This window comes from Trematomus bernacchii, unplaced genomic scaffold (assembly GCF_902827165.1).
Source record: "Trematomus bernacchii unplaced genomic scaffold, fTreBer1.1, whole genome shotgun sequence".
Classification (NCBI taxonomy): domain Eukaryota; kingdom Metazoa; phylum Chordata; class Actinopteri; order Perciformes; family Nototheniidae; genus Trematomus; species Trematomus bernacchii.
Window position 1 is genome coordinate 1 of NW_022987695.1, and position 20844 is coordinate 20844.

The window sequence follows — 20844 nt, forward strand, 5'->3', positions numbered from 1 at the left end:
GATTATCTTTCGATCCCGTTTGAATTGAGCCACGAATTACACATATGATGTTTGTCAATTTAAAAGATAATTTTGCAAGTAAAAAAATAAAACTGTGTCGTAAAACTGTGAAGTAACACTTTTTTTTTGTGAAACCGCTCAATGAACTACATCTCCCGTCTCGCACCACCACCAAGACGGCCGTCACGTTGGCACATTTCACTTTCTTTCAGAATGAGGCGGAAAGTATTAAAAGAGGTGAAAATCACTCCAAGTCTGGGCATGTTGAGAGCTGTACATACACACAAGGGGAGTTAGTCGGTTCCTAAGAGCCAGCATGCAGGACGGGGTTCTGGGATTTGTAGTCTTTCTAGTTGCATATTTTTCATAGTCTTATATTTCAACAGTTTTACGACAAACTGTGACTTTTTTGACATGGACATTATTATTTAAGATTGACAAACATCATATGTGTAATTCATGGCACAATTCAAACGGGATCGAAAAATACGTTTTCTCTCCCATTGACTTCAATACATACTTTTTCCGAAATAAGGTCCCATGGGTCGGAGGTAGATGGGCGAGACTTCGCCTCTCTATTAAAGTAAATGTTTATTCAATTAAATATAATAAAGTACGTTCTTTCACATCTTTAAATTAAACCCCTGATTGATTGTGAGTATTATCTCGGCAACTGGTGAGCTTTGTCTTCACCTAGTGGCGGTTTGACTGTACTACACTGTAATAATTCAGTATATTTCTTAAAGAAAAGCACATTAAAAAACAGATATTTTTGGCCTTACACAATATTTTTGAGGAGGAAATAAGCTATAAAATCCTGAAATATTATAAACTAAACTCGAACAAGGGTGTTATATTTTTTAAATTGTGATTTTATAAGTTGACTTGATTATTTCTGTTGCATTCTCAGTGCTTAGTCTCTATTTCTCTCAACGCTAGCATTAATATAAAGCATAAACAAAAACTACATTTCAGTTCAAAGGTCTCTGTCCTTTGTTGATTCTGAGGGGCAAAGTAAACTGGAGCAAAGGTCATGAAAAGTTAATATAATATATATATAATCCCTTTTTAACTTAACTTGAGTAAGACTTTGAATGCGTGACTGTGACAGTATTTTTACAGCGTAGTATTGCAACGTCCACCTCTGTTAATTGGAGTTGTTGGATATACATGTTATCAGCGTGTAAGAAAGGAGGGGTTATTCCTACCAGCAGTCACTATCTGCACACTCCAGGGGTACTTGGCCATCAACACCTGGTAGGATTTCCACAGTCCCGCCATTCTCCCTCTGAAGAAAGAAAATGTTTAAAAAGGAGACACTAGTTTTACACACTAACCCCGCCTACCGTCAGGCAGGCAATGTGACTCAAATCAAGCGACCCTGCTAATACGTTCCCTTATTTCGTCAATTAGGGTTTATCAATTAGATTAAGAAGTTCCTGTTTCTTTCAGTTACTAGTAAGCTACTTAAACAAATACTTTAAAACATGCGTATGCTTTCTGAGAAGTTTGGCAAGGAAACGTTTTAATTAGGCAACAGTTTGAGCATATTTTGTCCATATAATAAACTAGTAGCGTTTGCCATAATTAAAATGCAAAGTTATGTTTTTAAATAAACTACGTGCTTCTCAGTGAAATGTGTCAATGCCGAATGAAGGACAATATTCAAATCATTAAAGGGAAACTAAAAACGAAGAGGTGAAAGACACGTGTATTTAAAAACAACCAAGAACACTTTAAATTGTTACATTTCTGAACGAGCTTCGGTGTTACGTTCAGTGACGTTTGGGCTAAAGCAGGTACATCTTGGCAGCAAGTTTAGTGTTGCATCACAGTCAACCTCAATACCAATTAGATTGCATTATATAGCTTGTAACTAACTTTAAATCTGCATTAAATTGTAAATAAATATAACTTCTAACCTTATTAGTTTCTTTAACGTTACAGACACCGAGCTGCTACCTTCTCGCACAGATGTCACAGCACGTCAAAGGTACTGTGTATTAAATACTCACTTTAATGCAGTAAATTAAATGTGAACATGCCCGTTTGTGATCCCGGCTCCACACTGAGAGCTGCTGGTGATGCGTTCAAGTCCCGAGCCTGAGCTCCGAATTTTGAGCTCTACAAGTAAAGGTCCCACGTTTAATTAAAAAGGTTTGTTTTGAACCCAATAATACTAAACATTCAGGTGCATTTTCAACATTTAAGAGGTCTAATGAACTCACGAATGAATAATTAAAAACTCTTTATTCAATATTTTAGAAAACGAAACAATTTTACATCAAGATATAACTGCCAGGTTGGGTCAATGATATATGTAATTAGTTAAAACACAATGAACAACCAATACAGAGTAAATATGTAGACATTTTTTAGTTTAACTTAACAGATAGCAGCATTAAAGATAACACACAACAGGAGTTGTATTCTCAGTTCATACATCTTCATTTTAATTGTCCCTAAACAATGCTGAACTTGTTGTAGATGTGTTTATAATACGTATTACATTAAGCTGTATGCAGTCCTTATTGTCCTGAGTAAAATCAGAACACTCACCTTGACCTTTAAAACCAAATGGATAGCACAAAAAGTTAAATAAATTATAATTTCCTACAGTCCTGGAAGGCAGCATAAGGACTGCAGGTGCGTCACTTCCGGTGTAAACAAAAGTCTGCTGCCCTCCTGTGGGAAACTCCAGTAACCAAACAATAATCACAGAATCATAAGCTACATGTATAAGTTATTTTAAATGTTTATTCTTGCCATTGCACTGAACACAGAGAGTGACATTAATTAATGGCTGCGATGCATTCAGGTGTTCCCGTACACACTAGTTAACTAGAGAACCCAAATTAGTCATTAGTAATGTTTTTATTTTGTAGTTTGAATGTGCTGTTAATACAGGTGGACTTCAAACACAATCTGAATGAAGGCCACACGTGATGGACACTTTAAATAACAACATTAACAATGGCTGTGTTTCATTTAGGAGCATCAGCAGTGGTAGAATGACCATATTTATTCAGTTACTGTAATTTTATGCAACTTTTATCTCCTACTCTACTACATTTTAATCAGCCAATATTGTACTTTTCACTCAATTACATTTAACTTCACAGATTCAAATAAGTATTCTTTAAAGGGGACCTATCATGCAAAATGCACTTTTGTACGTCTTTTCTACATGAATATGTCCCCGGTGTTCCAGGGAACTCACCAAGTGTCAGAAAACACAACCCTCTCTATTTTCCTCCATACCCAAATCTCTAAAAAAGGGGCTGCAACGGATCTGATAAAAACTGATCCAGATTTGAACACTGTCCTGACGTCAGGACGGTGGCACTACGGCTATTGGGCCAACTCCACCAATCAGGAGGAGACAACCACCATTGCCGTTCGAAAGCGCTGGAGACGTTGTAGTACATATGCCAGGCCTCTAGATGGTGCTGTTGCTCACAGAATCTGCCCTTGCTAAAACAGATCTAAAAAATGTCAAATTGAGCAAAATGAGGCATGGCTAAAATGCATGATCTGTTTGGTATTTAAAAAAAAAAAAAAAAGTATAAATATGCCTTATATAGGTATGGTCCTACACTATATTATTCAAATATAGCATGATAGGTCCACTTTAAATAAACCTGGGGTGCGTTCCAATACCCAAACTGTTTAGCATACCAGAAACAAATGTATTATGTCCCAAAACATTGTACATCAAATCAAATGTGCCAAAAATAGCAATATGTCCTAATGCATGCTGTTGCAGTTTGCACACCAGCATGCATTTTGGGATGTTCTTACCCATAATCCTTTGCTCTTCGGATATACCCTGGGTGTTTCTCAATGTCGAGGACGCTTCCTTGGTAGGACATGTCTTCCAACTCCGAGTCAGAAGCGAGGCAAGAATCCTTCCTAGCCTCGGAAACCTTCTGGGTGTTTCTCAATGACGAGGAAGGCTGCTCCAGAGCCACTATTTCAAGGATGCTACGTCATCGAGTCTCGCCGAAGGACTGTTCCAATGTCCAGCATACTTGGAATTCTACCGAGCCCGGCATACTTCGTTGCAGGAAATTTCGAGGCTGCACATGTGTAGACTCCGCGGTCTTAAAATCCCCACAATGCTTTGCGCACGGACCAATTTCCAAATCTTTGGTGGAAATCGCGCTCCATTTAAGGCGGGGCCTCGCATATGACACGCACCTGCACACCTGTTAGCCTGTTCCACAATTCTGTTTTTTGAGGCTAGGAAGGATTCTTGCCTCGCTTCTGAAGGAAGTGACTCGGAAGACATGTCCTACCAAGGAAGCGTCCTCGACATTGAGAAACACCCGAAGAATTGTGGAACAGGCTAACAGGTGTGCAGGTGTGAGTCATATGCGAGGCCCCGCCTTAAATGGAGCGCGATTTCCGCCAAAGATTTGGGAAATCGTTCTGTGCGCAAAGCATTGTGGGGATTTTAAGACCGCGGAGGATACACATGTGCAGCCTCGAAATTTCCCGCAACGAAGGACGCCGGGCTCGGTAGAATTCCAAGTATCCTGGACATTGGAACAGTCCTTCGGCGAGACTCGATGACGTAGCATCCTTGAAATAGTGGCTCTGGAGCATCCTTCCTCGACATTGAGAAACACCCAGAAGGTTTCTAATTTCTCTAATTCCCCTCCTCGACTCCTATCCTCGAGACTTAGTCCCGCCACAGGAGATGCGAGCGGAGGAGCCGAGGAGGGGAGCCGAGGAGAGAGGAGGGAAGCAGCAGGCGGTTAGAGAAATGAGAACTCTCTGAGCGGTCATTTTAAAGAGACTTCCATTAATGATGACAGGAGGCACAGCAGCCCTCTGATGTGTTCATGATGACTTATATATTTACTTTTAATTAATTGACAGTGCGGTATAATGAGACAACAGGCTATGCGGACACACACACACATATATTATTTATTTATTATTCTATTTATATATATATAATATATATATATATATATATTATATATATATATATATATATACAATTTCAGAATCAAACAGAGCACTCTCATAGTAACGTAACACTATCAGAGACTGGTAGTGTCTCCTGTGGGCAGGACTAAGTCTCGAGGATAGGAGTCGAGGAGGGGAATTTGATGAAATGAGCAAAGGCCCCCATGTGTGTGAAGAAGCAGGAAATAAAAAGGAACTCACCTTGTGGTATAACTGATAATTGATAATCCATGAGTATGGCGTTTCATCACGGCAGTAGTATTTAGTTTGGACAGTAGCTGCTGGGTCCCCCATGAGCTCAGACCCCTCCTTTTTTTTATCCAATTTTTTCTTTTTTAAAGCTTTATACCCCAAATCAGCACTTTTGAAACAGGAAGTGAAATAGAGGGATATGAGGCATGAGCTAGAATGAGGTGATCTGTTTGGTATTTTGAGCAAAACACTTCATAGACATGTTTTTATATATTTGTATATATCTGAGACCCTATTGCCTAAAAATAAGCATGATAGGTGACCTTTAAAAGAAAGAATGCAATTAATATTTACAATGAATCTTGGACAGTAGATGAAACACTAAAACATTAAAAGTAATAATATATAACTTGGATTAAAGGCTGTGAAATAATGCAAAGATTGTAGTAACACTGCAAACAGTATAATGAATAAATAAAAAGGCATTAAAAGCGACAGCAAAATCAAGAAATCACAAAGAGTAAGTTTCCCAAACGGGTCAGTTTTCTGCGTTTTAATTCATAAAACACAAACACCTTTACATGTGAGATGAGACTTTAATGAATTTGAATATATCTATCTTATGTAAACACAAGTGCTGTCGTTGTGTTATTAAATTATGACACTTGATCCCTAGCAACAACACTTGCCATTTGGTCTCCTGGTCCATTAAATTAGGAAATGATTGTGTGAACTAAAGAAGCGATTTAAGGCCACAGAGAGCATTTCTACACACAGTTGGAAAGCAAGAGCCACACACTGATTAAATAACAGCTACATTTAATTGAGATGTTTGTAACATGACGTTAAACTCCATTTAAATTAATATAATGACCGCTTCCTCTGAGCGTGGTTGAAACAAAAATGGCTGCTTGTTATATTGCTGCAGTAACAAATTAACAGATAATATAATCAATCATATTTGACGGTGTTCCCTTAGTTATCTTCAAGTAATGTCGCTGTTGTTGTAGCCTGAGATAATATTATACAGTACTAATATCATTAAATCAAAGCTGTAACACATTAATGATTCTAACAACAGGTTTTACATTAAAAACACAGTACACTGTCAAGTATAAATGATGTTTACCCTCCTGACCTCTGGACATCTCCTCCCCTAAATATCCAATACTTGGGATAGAGACTGTTCTTAAAACACGAGGCGTTCTTTTTCTGGTTTTGTGCAGTGATTCAGCTTTTTAGGAGGAAAATATAAGCAATATTCAAGCATTTAAAAAAAGGTACATAACCACTAGGGTTGCACAATTCCGGGAATTTTCAAAGATGGAAACTTTCCATGGGAATAAACGGGACTTTTCTAAATTGAAGGTTGGCTCTTCGTAGGGAACTTAAATATAGTTGGGGAAAGTATATTTGAGCATAATCTTGACTAAAACAAACAGATGCCATTCCTCAATCACATGCACATAGCACACTGCTTACTGCATGGCTATTGAGACCACACTAGGGCTGAACGATTAATCGATTTTAAATGAAAATCGCGATTTGAAATTATGCAATTATCAAATCGCAAAGCTTCTTGTGTGTCAGTCATCCACACCAATCAGAAGTGCTGTGCTCCACATGTACCAGTCATTGTTAACCAATCAGAAGTGGCCCATGATAGAAGGTGATAGACAGATTGATCCGATCACCTGCCAAGTATTTTTGAAATACTTTTCCAAATGGCTTCCTGGAGCTTTCCTAGATGGTGAAACAAAGCATCTGAGTCAGGTTAGTGATGCTCCATCACATGTTTCTATTACCGGGTGAGTCTTAAACTGAAGCTTGACTTTAAAGCAACCCAACAGAAGTTTCATGTAAGTTCAGTTCTTTCACTCGTAGCTCGGGCTGCGGGGGTGCTAGAGATGCTCAAATGTTTAATAGTTTTGATTTTACACTTTTAAGTACTTATTTTTAATAACTACTCTAAGAATTAAAAACTGACTGAGACTCACTGTGCAAAATCCTGAAAGAAACTTGAGGATTTTTAAAGAGGGCCCTATTGTGCTTTTTCAAGTTTTCCCTTACCTGTAGTGTGTTATTGGGTTTTAATGCATGTCAATGGTCTGCAAAGGCTAACATCTAAACGTTTTCACTATGTAACATTGCCCGCATTTATTGGCTCCAACACATTGTACGTGATCTAAGGAGCGGGACAATCTCGAAGCGGTTGACCAGTCCACAACAGAAGCCGGCCAGCTAACCAATCAGAGCAGACTGGGCTCTGGTTTCAGACAGAGGGGTGAAAGGAGGTGCTGCAGCACAGGGCAGTATGAGAAAAATAAAGAAGCTTTTTGAACATGAAAGTCACAGTAGGGGCCCCTTTAAGCCTCTTCCAGTAAATCGGACAGTACGTATAATTCAAGCATCAACTCCAAAGCTTCAGCAACAAAAACCACACATTATTTGGCGACACATTATTTACACAATATTCAAGCATTTCTCTTAAATCTGTAGCATTACGTTGGCAAGCCGTTTTTGAGATCGCAGTAGAATAATTACAAGAGGACGAACAATTCATCCTGCAGGACGGGTAACACTTTCGACCCCCTTTTTAAACTTTCTGTAAACTCCTCCAAATAAATCTCCACCTTTCTCTCCGACTGACCTGACGGGTGAAACTCTGCTCTGCTCGTCTGAACAGGAAGGAGTTCATTAAAGCTTCACCTCCTCAGCGTGGAGGAAGCAGCGAGGGATGAAGGAGAGTCTTTTTTGTTTACGTTTTAATGGCTGTTAGTGCTTCTGTAACAACCCTCCACTCTCCCTTCAAGAAGTCCATCCCATCGTCGCTCTCACACCAGTCTGACGGAGCGTCGGTGCCAAAGTAACGGTCCTCCAAAATTACCTTTGGATACAAAACAAGAGGAGAGGGGGTGATGAAAGCAGGTGGAGTGAGAAGGAGATGGAGAGAGGTTCATAATGTGTCCTTTCCTTTAGGCTTATTCAGCAAACTACGCACGACTCAGACCTGCAAACTCAAGTGAAATATAACAAACCCTTAACGTATATTCTGAAAAAGAAACATGAAACCTTTTTGAGGCGTTTACTCAACTGTTAGAGAATGTTAAAGTGTCAAACATGCTATTTTGTATTTTATTATATATGTTGCATTGTTGGAGGAGCTCAGGTCAGAAGAATTTCATTGCCATTTCTACACTGTCGCTTTGTGCATATGACAATACAACCTTCGAATCTTGAATCTATTAGGGTTATTAATGTACATTTTTGATCGTGCATTTTATTGTAGCTTTACAAAGTGCAACTTAAACCGTCCCATATCTTGTGCAAAACTGCTTCTTGCATGCTTACATATTAAAATGAGGGAAAGAGAGATGTGCTCACCGATGCCGGGGATGATGTGGAACTGGTCGTTGACCTCCTTGTCCACGGCGGTGGTGATGATGCGGCACTTTAGGGAAGGCGTAGGCCACCGAGTGGACGCCCATCTCCGCCATCAGAGCGAGATGAGGAAGATCTTATCCTCCGCTACATCGTGTCCTGCAGAGGGGATGGGGGGGGGGGGGGGGGGAGAGAGAAGGCACATTAAAGGACCCCCTATTATACTGTTTTTCATCAATATATCACAGGTCTCAGATATATACAGAACCTGTCTCTGATTGGCTGAAACACCAAACGGATCATTGCAGCATCCCATAATGCCCCTCTGTTTCAGCCCTGTTTCAAAAGTGCTGATTCTCTGTCTGTTACTTTAGATGAAAATAAGGAGCCTCCTCCCCACGCCCCTCTGAGAGAGATTTGGTTACAAAGAACTCAATGGTGCTCTAGGAGGAGATTCAGGTGATAAGGGGGGGGGGGGGGTTACCTTGGTTGCTGATTGGCTAATGGTTACACAAGACAAAACATGGTGATGACATCATAAAGTGGCCAAAATCTGATGAGCTCATTTTCAGACAGGTTTTTATAGAAATGGATCAGGACAAAAAGAGAGAGAATCTTTGTTCCTGAAACTTTCAGAGTCTCTTTCCACAGAGGGGACACATGTTGATGAAGAAGAGACATGAAGAAGAGGGGACACATGTTGATGTAGAAGAGACATGAAGAAGAGGGGACACATGTTGATGTAGAAGAGACATATGAAGAAGAGGGGACACATGTTGATGTAGAAGAGACATGAAGAAGAGGGGACACATGTTGATGTAGAAGAGACATGAAGAAGAGGGGACACATGTTGATGAAGAAGAGACATGAAGAAGAGGGGACACATGTTGATGTAGAAGAGACATGAAGAAGAGGGGACACATGTTGATGTAGAAGAGACATGAAGAAGAGGGGACACATGTTGATGTAGAAGAGACATGAAGAAGAGGGGACACATGTTGATGTAGAAGAGACATGAAGAAGAGGGGACACATGTTGATGTAGAAGAGACATGAAGAAGAGGGGACACATGTTGATGTAGAAGAGACATGAAGAAGAGGGGACACATGGTGATGTAGAAGAGACATGAAGAAGAGGGGACACATGTTGATGTAGAAGAGACATGAAGAAGAGGGGACACATGTTGATGTAGAAGAGACATGAAGAAGAGGGGACACATGTTGATTTAGAAGAGACATGAAGAAGAGGGGACACATGTTGATGTAAGAAGAGACATGAAGAAGAGGGGACACATGTTGATGTAGAAGAGGACATGAAGAAGATGGGGACACATGTTGATGTAAGAAGAGACATGAAGAAGAGGGGACACATGTTTTGATGGTAGAAGAGACATAAGACGGGGACACATGTTGATGTAGAAGAGAAATGAAGAAGAGGGGACACATGTTGATGTAGAAGAGACATGAAGAAGAGGGGACACATGTTGATGTAGAAGAGACATGAAGAAGAGGGGACACATGTTGATGTAGAAGAGACATGGAAGAAAGAGGGGAACACATGTTGATGTAGAAGAGACATGAAGAAGAGGGGACACATGTTGATGTAGAAGAGACATGAAAGAAGAGGGGACACATGTTGATTTAGAAGAGACATGAAGAAGAGGGGACACATGTTGATGAAGAAGAGACATGAAGAAGAGGGGACACATGTTGATGAAGAAGAAGACATGAAGAAGGGGAACACATGTTGATGTAGAAGAGACATGAAGAAGAGGGGACACATGTGTGATGTAGAAGAGACATGAAGAAGAGGGGACACATGTTTGATGAAGAAGAGACATGAAGAAGAGGGGACACATGTTGATGAAGAAGAGACATTAAGAAGAGGGGACACATGTTGATGTAGAAGAGACATGAAGAAGAGGGACACATGTTGATGTAGAAGAGACATGAAGAAGAGGGGACACATGTTGATGAAGAAGAGACATGAAGAAGAGGGGGACACATGTTGATGAAGAAGAGACATGAAGAAGAGGGGACACATGTTGATGTAGAAGAGACATGAAGAAGAGGGGACACATGTTGATGTAGAAGAGACATGAAGAAGAGGGGACACATGTTGATGTAGAAGAGACATGAAGAAGAGGGGACACATGTTGATGTAGAAGAGACATGAAGAAGAGGGGACACATGTTGATGTAGAAGAGACATGAAGAAGAGGGGACACATGTTGATGTAGAAGAGACATGAAGAAGAGGGGACACATGTTGATGTAGAAGAGACATGAAGAAGAGGGGACACATGTTGATGTAGAAGAGACATGAAGAAGAGGGGACACATGTTGATGTAGAAGAGACATGAAGAAGAGGGGACACATGTTGATGTAGAAGAGACATGAAGAAGAGGGGACACATGTTGATGTAGAAGAGACATTGAAGAAGAGGGGACACATGTTGATGTAGAAGAGACATGAAGAAAGGGGGACACATGTTGATTTAGAAGAGACATGAAGAAGAGGGGACACATGTTGATGAAGAAGAGACATGAAGAAGAGGGGACACATGTTGATGTAGATGAGACATGAAGAAGAGGGGACACATGTTGATGTAGAAGAGACATGAAGAAGAGGGGACACATGTTGATGTAGAAGAGACATGAAGAAGAGGGGACACATGTTGATGTAGAAGAGACATGGAAGAAGAGGGACAACATGTTGATGTAGAAGAGACATGAAGAAGAGGGGACACATGTTGATGTAGAAGAGACATGAAGAAGAGGGGACACATGTTGATGTAGAAGAGACATGAAGAAGAGGGGACACATGTTGATTGTAGAAGAGACATGAAGAAGAGGGGACACATGTTGATGTAGAAGAGACATGAAGAAGAGGGGACACATGTTTGATTTAGAAGAGACATGAAGAAGAGGGGACACATATTGATGAAGAAGAGACATGAAGAAGAGGGGACACATGTTGATGAAGAAGAGACATGAAGAAGAGGGAACACATGTTGATGTAGAAGAGACATGAAGAAGAGGGGACACATTGTTTGATGTAGAAGAGACATGAGAAGATGGGGACACATGTTGATGAAGAAGAGACATGAAGAAGAGGGGACACATGTTGATGAAGAAGAGACATGAAGAAGAGGGGACACATGTTGATGTAGAAGAGACATGAAGAAGAGGGGACACATGTTGATGTAGAAGAGACATGAAGAAGAGGGGACACATGTTGATGAAGAAGAGACATGAAGAAGAGGGGACACATGTTGATGAAGAAGAGACATGAAGAAGAGGGGACACATGTTGATGTAGAAGAGACATGAAGAAGAGGGGACACATGTTGATGTAGAAGAGACATGAAGAAGAGGGGACACATGTTGATGTAGAAGAGACATGAAGAAGAGGGGACACATGGTTGATGTAGAAGAGACATGAAGAAGAGGGGACACATGTTGATGTAGAAGAGACATGAGAAGAGGGGACACATGTTGATGTAGAAGAGACATGAAGAAGAGGGGACACATGTTGATGTAGAAGAGACATGAAGAAGAGGGGACACGTGCTGATGTAGAAGAGACATGAAGAAGAGGGGACACATGTTGATGTAGAAGAGACATGAAGAAGTGGATTTTGCAAAATAGGTGACCTTTAAAGACGACAGAATACTTTGAGTACAGCTGGTAGAACACATGATGGTGGCCAATTTGTTTCTTTCTTTGTATTCCTCCCAATTGACTAACTAGTGGACAATCTTTCCTGGCTCTTTCCTCCAGTACCTGTTTATTTGGCTATTGTGACATAGGTCTTCTATAAATGCTCTGCATAGAAACAGAGAGAGAATGTGTCTGGTATTGCTTTAGAAGATGTAGACACTCTGCACAAATGTATCCAGAATTGTAGCATTGAAGTTAAGGAGCAGTTACACAGTTTATATGTGGTAGCATTGTGATTAAGCAAAGGATTAAATTAAAAATAATTAGCATCTAGAGAGTTCAGAGGGGTTTAGACCTACCAGCAGCACTCTGACGGCCATGAGAGCGGCCGCTCCGGTGGACACGGTGCTGTCCATCAGGATCACGTAATCCTCCGTGAGGTCTTTGGGCAGGCGGAGGTAGTGAAGCTAAAAGAAAGGAAACACAACAGTAAATACACATTTGCAGATATTCAGATATTGACAATAGCTACAAATCTTAGTTTGTGTGTACAGACAGAGAGATCGAAATACCGTTTCCAACAATCCCGAATACAAATATATATAAAAATATGTATATCCTATATATACACAATCAACAGACACATTTATACATATGCACACATTAAGACATAAATACAAGCACAACAATCAATAGATACAAAATAACAGTCACTTCAATATCTTTGGGAAATGTACATTAGTGCAAGACTGTCCATAGCAGCGTAAAAAGTGTCTGGTGCTGGGTTTGAGTGTCTGAGTGTGTGTGGTGTTAAAGTCCAGGTCTCGTGACACATTTGCAGATATTCAGATATTGACAATAGCTAAAAAATCTTTAAATCCATGCAGGTAAAAAGCGGACTCCCTCACCTCCGGCTCCCCGGTGTCGTGGTTGGTCTGGATCAGGATCTTCCCCAGCCGGATGTCTTTGCACACGGCCATCAGAGCCTGCTCCATCGTCTCGCCTGCTCTCAGGATGGAAACGCCTGTGATCTGCACACACACGGGAAAAACAAAGGTCATGTTCAGTGGGATATGAGGTCTCTACATAAGACACATATTTTGTGAGCACCACATCTCTGAACACATCAAACTTTCTCCCGGCAGCTTAAAGTCATTCTAGACGTTTACATACAGCGCTAAACAAGTGCGAACATTTGGTTTCTAATAGATATGTATAAACTGGGAATAAATTGTCTCAAGAGTCTAAACGTCATAACTTGCACTGCAAACATTTAGACAGTCAAGCTTATGCTATTTATCATACTTTTGTTTATTTAATATACATTTGTTGGGGGATGTTTGTCAGACAGTTTACATTAAAGAGCGAGACATGAAATGGGGAAGAGAGAGGGAAGTGTGTGTGGCGTGTTGTGTGTGTAATTATTTAGCTACCAAGGCTTTCACTAGTTATTCTAATGCTGTGAAGAAGCAGTAAATGGCAAAAATGTACCACTTAATACACAAGTTAAAGGTAGGGTAGGTAAGAATGGAGAAACCAGCTCAAGTGCGCTAGAATTTGAAAGTACGCAACCGGAAAGACTTCCTTACGGAGCCCCTCCTCCAACACACACGAACGCGCACATGACCAATGAGGGCACGAGATAAGTTTGTGCACAGATGGAAGGCTGACAGGCAGGTAGGCCATCCAGTTATTTTAGCCGGGCCGGCTCAGATGATTGGTCGTGCTTTTTACAGCGCCACGGCTTCCACAGATGTATTTATTGTCAAAGCATTTCATGTATTCATTGCTATCGGGATGTTAAGAGCATTCCATGGAATATAACAAGTGGTTTTGAAGTGAATTACCTACCCCACCTTTAAGTACATAAAGCGGGTTGTTTTACATGTTTTGTCATTAGGTATGAACACTGTGTGCTGAGAGGGTAAACACTATCCATGGGCTTAAGCTTCGTGACCACAAGAAAAGTCATTTTGAAGTTACAGTTACTTTAAAAACGAAGTATAAAAGCAGACTTACTCTTTTTCCACTTAGCCTCTTCCCCTCATATGTGCCACCCTGAGGCGTTTCCACAGATACCGGCTGGAGAGGGAGAAAAGGGTAAAACAGAGAAACTAAACCACAAGTTCACAAAATCCACTGCCACTGAAGGCAACACTGAGATATAGCACAAGCAATTTCAACAGACAAGAAGCAATAGTGCACTTTATTAATATTCCAACAAGTTTCCTCTTTGACAACAAGTAGCAGTTAATAATCTAAACACACACACGACTCACCTTGAGAGGCAGGAAGGAGAGGGCGTGCTCTATCAGGAGCCTCATTAATCTCTTGGAGTAAAAGATAAACTCATCTCTGTTGGTCTCCTTGTTTCTACACAAACACACAGAGGTCAGGAGCAAGGAGGAGGAAGGAGAGTTGTAAGAACAAGCAAAGAGTTTGATCCCCTTTAGAGAGTTTAGATCAGGATATCTGGAGCTCTGCTGCTGCTTATTGTCGTGTCAAATGATCATTATAATCATTTAAAACATATAGTCTATCAGTTTCTCTTAAGAATTTCCTCCACACTTTAATTGAACCATTCATTTAAATATCTATCTGTTGATGTGCAACACTGGATCGTTTAACTACCTTTTAAGCATGAAGAAAGTCAAATGTGTTGTGATAAAAGTTTCAGTTTGAAGCCGTTTTAGATAATAATACATTTCATTGTTATAGCGCTTTTCCTGGTGCTCAAAGACAGTGAGACTTTACATAAAATCAGAAACAGAAACAGAACTGTCGTGGATCCGATGTAACACTCAAAGCGTTAAAGAATAAGACAAAGAGGAATCAATAAAACACAGAGATGGTTGAAGTTAAATATGATATTGCTGCACAGCACTATAACAGACACATTACCTTGCGCCAAAGCAGTCAATAGTGTCATTTCCATAGAGTCTAAGACAGGGGTGTCAAACTCAATTTCATCACGGGCCACATCAGCATTATGGTTTGCACTCAAAGGGCCGGTTGTAACTTTAAGACTATATCATTAATTAATATAACTTCATAATTAACTACGTCTGAAAGCAGAAATAATTGCAAGTCTCTTCAGTAAGAATGTCACAATATGATTTTAAAAGAAAAGCCACATTCTGGAAAAACATTGATTGTGACATTTTGAAAAAGAGAAGTGACATTTTGAAAAAAAAATCTACTTATGAGAAAAAGGCTAATTCTAAGAAAAAAGGCATATTTGGACAAAAAAAAGTCAAATTCTGAGAAAAAGTCAAATTTGAGATGCATTGTGGGACATGTCGTTTATGGGCAACGTGCTTCTGTAAAGTAGCATGTAACCTATAATAAACATATTATATTCTTTGCAAGCTCTTGTGGGGCCACATAAAATGAAGTCGCGGGCCGGATTTGGCCCCCGGGCCTCGAGTTTGACACCCCTGGTCTAAGGGAATCTCAGAGCTTATATATCCACCTCAAAGTGCATGTGTAGTTGACCTCTGACCTGACACAATATTGTATTGCATTGCATTTTCTGTCCTCTCGGTGTTTAAATAATCCCAATGTAGACAACTGCTGGTCATAGAAATAGATCTGCCTCTTTCCTCGAAACTAAATGAGTAACCCACTAGTATGTCTTGAAACACATGATTATATAAAACAGCTTTTACAGTACAAAGATATGTTTTAAGATGATTGAAGATGTTCCCTGTGTTCTGACCTGATGATGGTGTGCATGCCGCGGACCTGAGGCGTGCTCTCCATCACGCTGAGGGTTGTGGGTAACGGCTGACCCTGGTGAGCCGAGGCGAGTGCCGATCTGTGACACAAATCAAATGGTGAGACTGACATACAGAAATGATCTGAAATGGTACAGGCATTATATTTAAGACTTCCCTGGCGCTAAAGACTTTCTTAAATCAAATATCCTCCTGGCTTTGTGTGTAAAAATAATCCAAGTTAAAAAATAACGTTTCTTTATGCTCTCTTTAAGGTAAAGAACATATCGACTTAAACCTTATTTTGAAGGCCAGTATTGATGTTAACTCTTTTGATCGCTGACGTTTCCAGTTGCAATTATTAGCTTTCCAAAATGTGCATACTTAAAATCTGACTTTCTTCTTGTGGTAAACCTAAAAACTATATTTTCCATGGATGAAAAAGGATTTAGGTAGTGACGACAGAACCCAGAGTATTAAAACGGGCTGATATCCTAATTGTACCATCACGAAAAACACAAGAAAATCACACTAATGCAGAATCTTGATTTCAATATTGATAACAAATGATTGTGGCTATCAGTTTGGCCATCAGCCCTAGCTTTAACTTCAAACTATGGAAAGATAAGATTGCAGATTGAGCAGAAACTAGCTGAATAGTTTAATATATAATATACTGCGTGTTTAAATGCCTACAGCCCACTACATACTATAAGGTAATACACACACATGCAGACTGATTGCAATACAAAGTAAATGGGGCTGGATTTACAAACAAAACATTTTACTCTGAATAAAGTTCATCCCCATCTTAAAGCAAGACTCAGTGGATCAACTTATTCTCTAACATTGTTATAAAAAGTTAATTTTAGGTCATGTTAACAGTGTGTCATCAACTTAAAGGGGACCTATCATGCAAAATGCACTTTTGTACGTCTTTTCTACATGAATGTGTCCCCGGTGTTCCAGGGAACTCACCAAGTGTCAGAAAACACAACCCTCTCTATTTTCCTCCATACCCACATCTCTAAAAAAGGGGCTGCAACGGATCTGATAAAAACTGATCCAGATTTGAACACTGTCCTGACGTCAGGACGGTGGCGCTACGGCTATTGGGCCAACTCCACCAATCAGGAGGAGACAGCCACGGCCATTGCCGTTCGAAAGCGCTGGAGACGCTGTAGTACATATGCCAGGCCTGTAGGTGGTGCTGTTGCTCACAGAATCAGCCCTTGCTAAAACAGAGCTAACATTTTTCAAATTGAGCGAAATGAGGCATGGCTAAAATGCATGATCTGTTTGGTATTTTGAAGAAAGAATAAAGTATAAATATGCCTTATATAGGTATGGTCCTACACTATATTATTCAAATATAGCATGATAGGTCCACTTTAAGCAAACAAAATGCAAAACAAGAAATGCAACTCCAAAAATAAGCAAATTGTCAAATCCAATTTTTAAAATCACACTTGCGATGTTAAAGAGCGATGAGGAAGCTGGAAAGTCAATTTCACATGCTCTATTCCTTCAGTAAAGCATGCTTCTGCAACTTTAGCGTGTCAATGAACGGCATCAAAAAAAGCATGCTGGCTTTTCTATGGTGCCGGTGTTTGATCAGCTCAATATGCAAAGCTTATTTAAAACAAGTTGCAAAAAGCCAGAACGCATCCAATCGACTAAAGTGTGCTTTAAAAACCACATCACTACAGGAGGATGCACAAGGTGAGCCTCACATATCCCAGCGCAGCTTCCTCTGAAGAAGGAGACAGATATTTTCATTTGGTGATATTTAGAGATGAAGAAGCAGAAAGAGACAGGAAGAAAAAGGACAATAAGAGAGATAAATATAAAAGGAGAGAAGAAGAGAAAGCATTAGAGCAGAGAAACAGCTCCACTTCATCAGCGCTGGGAACATTTTACAGCTCAGGGCCGAGGAGACGAAAATTCAATTTGTCCTAAAAGAGGGATCATTTCAGGCGACTTCAATGTATGCCCACTCTTAGCAGGACGCTTTTAGAGAGTGAGAATACAGATCAGTCGGCGTTTACTGCCCAGGTGAGAACACTGCAAAGCACTTATAGCCGGCTTTACTCCTGCACACTTACCAAATGACCCGAGGGTTCGTCACGTTGTGTTTTTTGTGCATCTTAAACGCATCATTTTTCAGAGAATTAGCAGCTTTGTTCAACATGTCCCATATTGCACATTTCACCAAGAGAGAAGAGCATATCTTAGCATTTTCTTAAAATTCTGTTCTGCTCAGAAAAGGCTGAATTACGCCGAGTTGATCTTTGTCATCTTGTTTTAATTAGTGTTCGACTGTAGGTGTCATTTTAAAAAGACAAATGGTAACTATATACAATTGTTCTTGAATTGTAGACACATACGGTGTTAAACAAGTCTGTGTTGGCCTGGTTGTTAGTTTGTTTGGACATGTGGACATGGCCTGTGGAGCATGGGAATGGTAGATCCATCCATCCAGCAGCATTAATGGATTATTGGAGATTATATATGAATGGACAGTAGGGTTTAGAAAGTGATGAAAGTCTTTGCAAACGTATAAGTATTTATCTTAAAGTTGCCACTAGATATATTCAACCATAGCTTTCTTTGCTCGATGTCAACTCTGAGGGAATTGTCTCGCTCTCTAGCTTTCACATTTGAGATTTTAAGACTTTTTTTTAAGCGACTTGAAATTCAACTTGAGACCTATTTTACATTCAACTTGCATTAAGCGTGGCGGCCCGTCCACACAGCGGCGTGCGTTGAAAGCGTCACCATTCACTTTGAATGGGGTGACGTCACTTTTCACCAAACTGCATTGTGGGAAGCGAAGCGGAGCTTTGCTGGCGTGGCTCGCTGCAAAGGTTGAGCAATGTTCAACTTTTGAAGCCTCGGCAGAAGCGTCAGCCAATCGAATCATATGCCAGTACAAGCTCTAGCCAATCAAACCGCTGCTTGTGTGTCACGGGGCGGGAGATTCATGTGATTGGTTGTTGGTCGAGTTTCAGACACGCCCGCCGGCAAGCTTCAACGCACGCCGCTGTGTGGACGGGCCGTGACAGCAATGGGAGAGGCTTTTGTTAAATGAGTTTTAAAGCGTTCTGTAGGAGCTTTTTTAAATTTTGAAATGTCTACTTTGTGTGCCGCTTGGTTCTGAGCAGGTGGTGTACTGGAGGTTTATAAGAGCTTTTAAAACACCTGCCTCCTGCTGTTGGAAATAAAGTTGAATGAACCTCATTATAAAGATCTTAAGGACACTAATCATCCCGTAGTAAATGTAGGAGGTTATATTTTTTGCTAAGAGTCGAGACGAAGTGTTTTCACACATGCCAAACCATTGAATGCATCAATCACAGAGATAGGGATGCAACACAGGAGAGAAAGGATTCATTTGCAGTGCGGCTGAAAATGGAGTGAAAGCAAGAAGGGGAATTAAGAGGAGGTAAAGGGTTAAGTCATTAAATATAAAAATCACAGTCATACCTCACAGTGATCTCACGCTGCAATGGTTACACAGCATTCAGCCAGGCAAGGGGAGTCGTGTGTGACAAGAAAAGAAAAAACATGAGACAACGTCAAACCCACAAGAAACGCCAAACATTTAAAGTAAAAATAAATGTTTGTTTGTTAAAATGTAATATTAACAAACATTGGTGCTTGAAATAAATGATGAGTCAAAATGTTGTTAATTATTTATGGTTTTACGCAGAATTAATGAAACATGTAACATCCATGCTATCAGCCTTTTGCGTGCTTAAATCTAAATGCTAACATGCTCCAATGGTGATGCTAACATGCTAATGTTTAGCACACCAGGTTAATTTAGCATGTTAGCAACACGTGTCACAACAAAGAAACACAAAATGGTTGAAGCTCATGTCTTCAATGTATTTCGTTTTGCAGGATATTTATGTAAAATCAGTCACTCAGTATTTTTATTCATGTTTACTCTTTTTTTAAAACCCTTGTGTGAACTCTTATCTGTACTATCCTAACCCTTATAGCACTTATATCATACCTGAATGTCCCTACATGGATTAATACATATTTAACTTATGTTAAAGGTGGGGTATGTCATTTTGGAGAAACCAGCTCAAGTGTGCTGGAATTTGAAAATACACAACCGGAGAAAATCTCCCACTTCCTTACAGAGCCCCTCCTCCAACACACACGAACGCGCACATGACCAATGAGGGCACCAGATAAGTTTGTGCACAAGATGGAAGGCTGACAGGCAGGTAGGCCATCCAGTTATTTTAGCCGGGGCCGCTCAGATGATTGGTCGTTGCTTTTTACAGTACTAACGGCTTCCACAGATGATATTTTTAATGGATTTTTGTCAAAGCATTTAATATATTCATTGCTATCGGGATGTTAAGAGCATTCCATGGAATATAACAAAAAGTGTTTCTGAAATAAATGACATACCCCACCTTTAATACGGTCAAAATCCCCTAAAAATTGAGTAAAAGTTAAAATGTTTGACCTGATTGTGTGTGTGTATGTATGTATGTATGTATGTATGTATGTATATATATATATATATATATATAATAATCGCTATATTTCACTGGATAAATACCAACATTGATCTGCTGTTGATACTGCAGTAAAATCATTACTTTGTGGATCATCACTGTTATAGCACTTATATCATACCTGCATTTCCCTACATGGATTTAACTTATCTTAAATTTGGTCAAAATCCCCTAAAAATCGTGTAAAAGTTAACATTTTTGACCCGATTGTGTGCATTTCTCTGCCAATCCCTGCAGTAGACATCGCTCTATTTCACTGGATGAATACACACATTGATCTGCTGCTGTTGATACTGCAGTACAAACCTCACTTTGTGGATCATGGAGAGTAAATCATAAGAAGGACAGCGTCATGCTAACTTCCTCCACGCTGCACACT

At 40.0% G+C, this 20844-nt stretch overlaps 2 protein-coding genes across 3 annotated transcripts in view; both read right to left on the reverse strand.

Moving 5' to 3' along the window:
* Nucleotides 1-1208: 1208 nt before the first annotated feature.
* On the reverse strand, nt 1209-2120 carry LOC117489240 (protein Mpv17-like; the record flags this gene model as incomplete). The annotated part of the gene is given in 2 exon segments (XM_034138414.1): nt 1209-1288; nt 2016-2120. A coding segment is annotated over 1 exon segment (73 nt), but the record flags the coding sequence as incomplete, so codon positions are not given.
* Nucleotides 2121-7028: 4908 nt separating this feature from the next.
* The window catches only part of si:ch211-243j20.2 (uridine-cytidine kinase-like 1), a 33131-nt gene continuing 19315 nt past the window's right edge, over nt 7029-20844 (reverse strand). Inside the window, exons 9-16 of one of the 2 annotated variants that reach the window (XM_034138411.1) lie at nt 17658-17677; nt 15927-16025; nt 14488-14581; nt 14228-14290; nt 13117-13239; nt 12568-12675; nt 8554-8709; nt 7029-8056 (exon numbers count right to left, since the gene is read on the reverse strand). In XM_034138411.1, coding sequence (XP_033994302.1) covers nt 8698-8709; nt 12568-12675; nt 13117-13239; nt 14228-14290; nt 14488-14581; nt 15927-16025; nt 17658-17677 — 519 coding nt within the window. In that variant the 3' untranslated portion in view covers nt 7029-8056; nt 8554-8697. Of the gene's footprint in view, nt 8057-8553; nt 8710-12567; nt 12676-13116; nt 13240-14227; nt 14291-14487; nt 14582-15926; nt 16026-17657; nt 17678-19410; nt 19428-20844 lie in introns of both variants that reach the window. The other variant, XM_034138412.1, reaches the window with a different exon arrangement.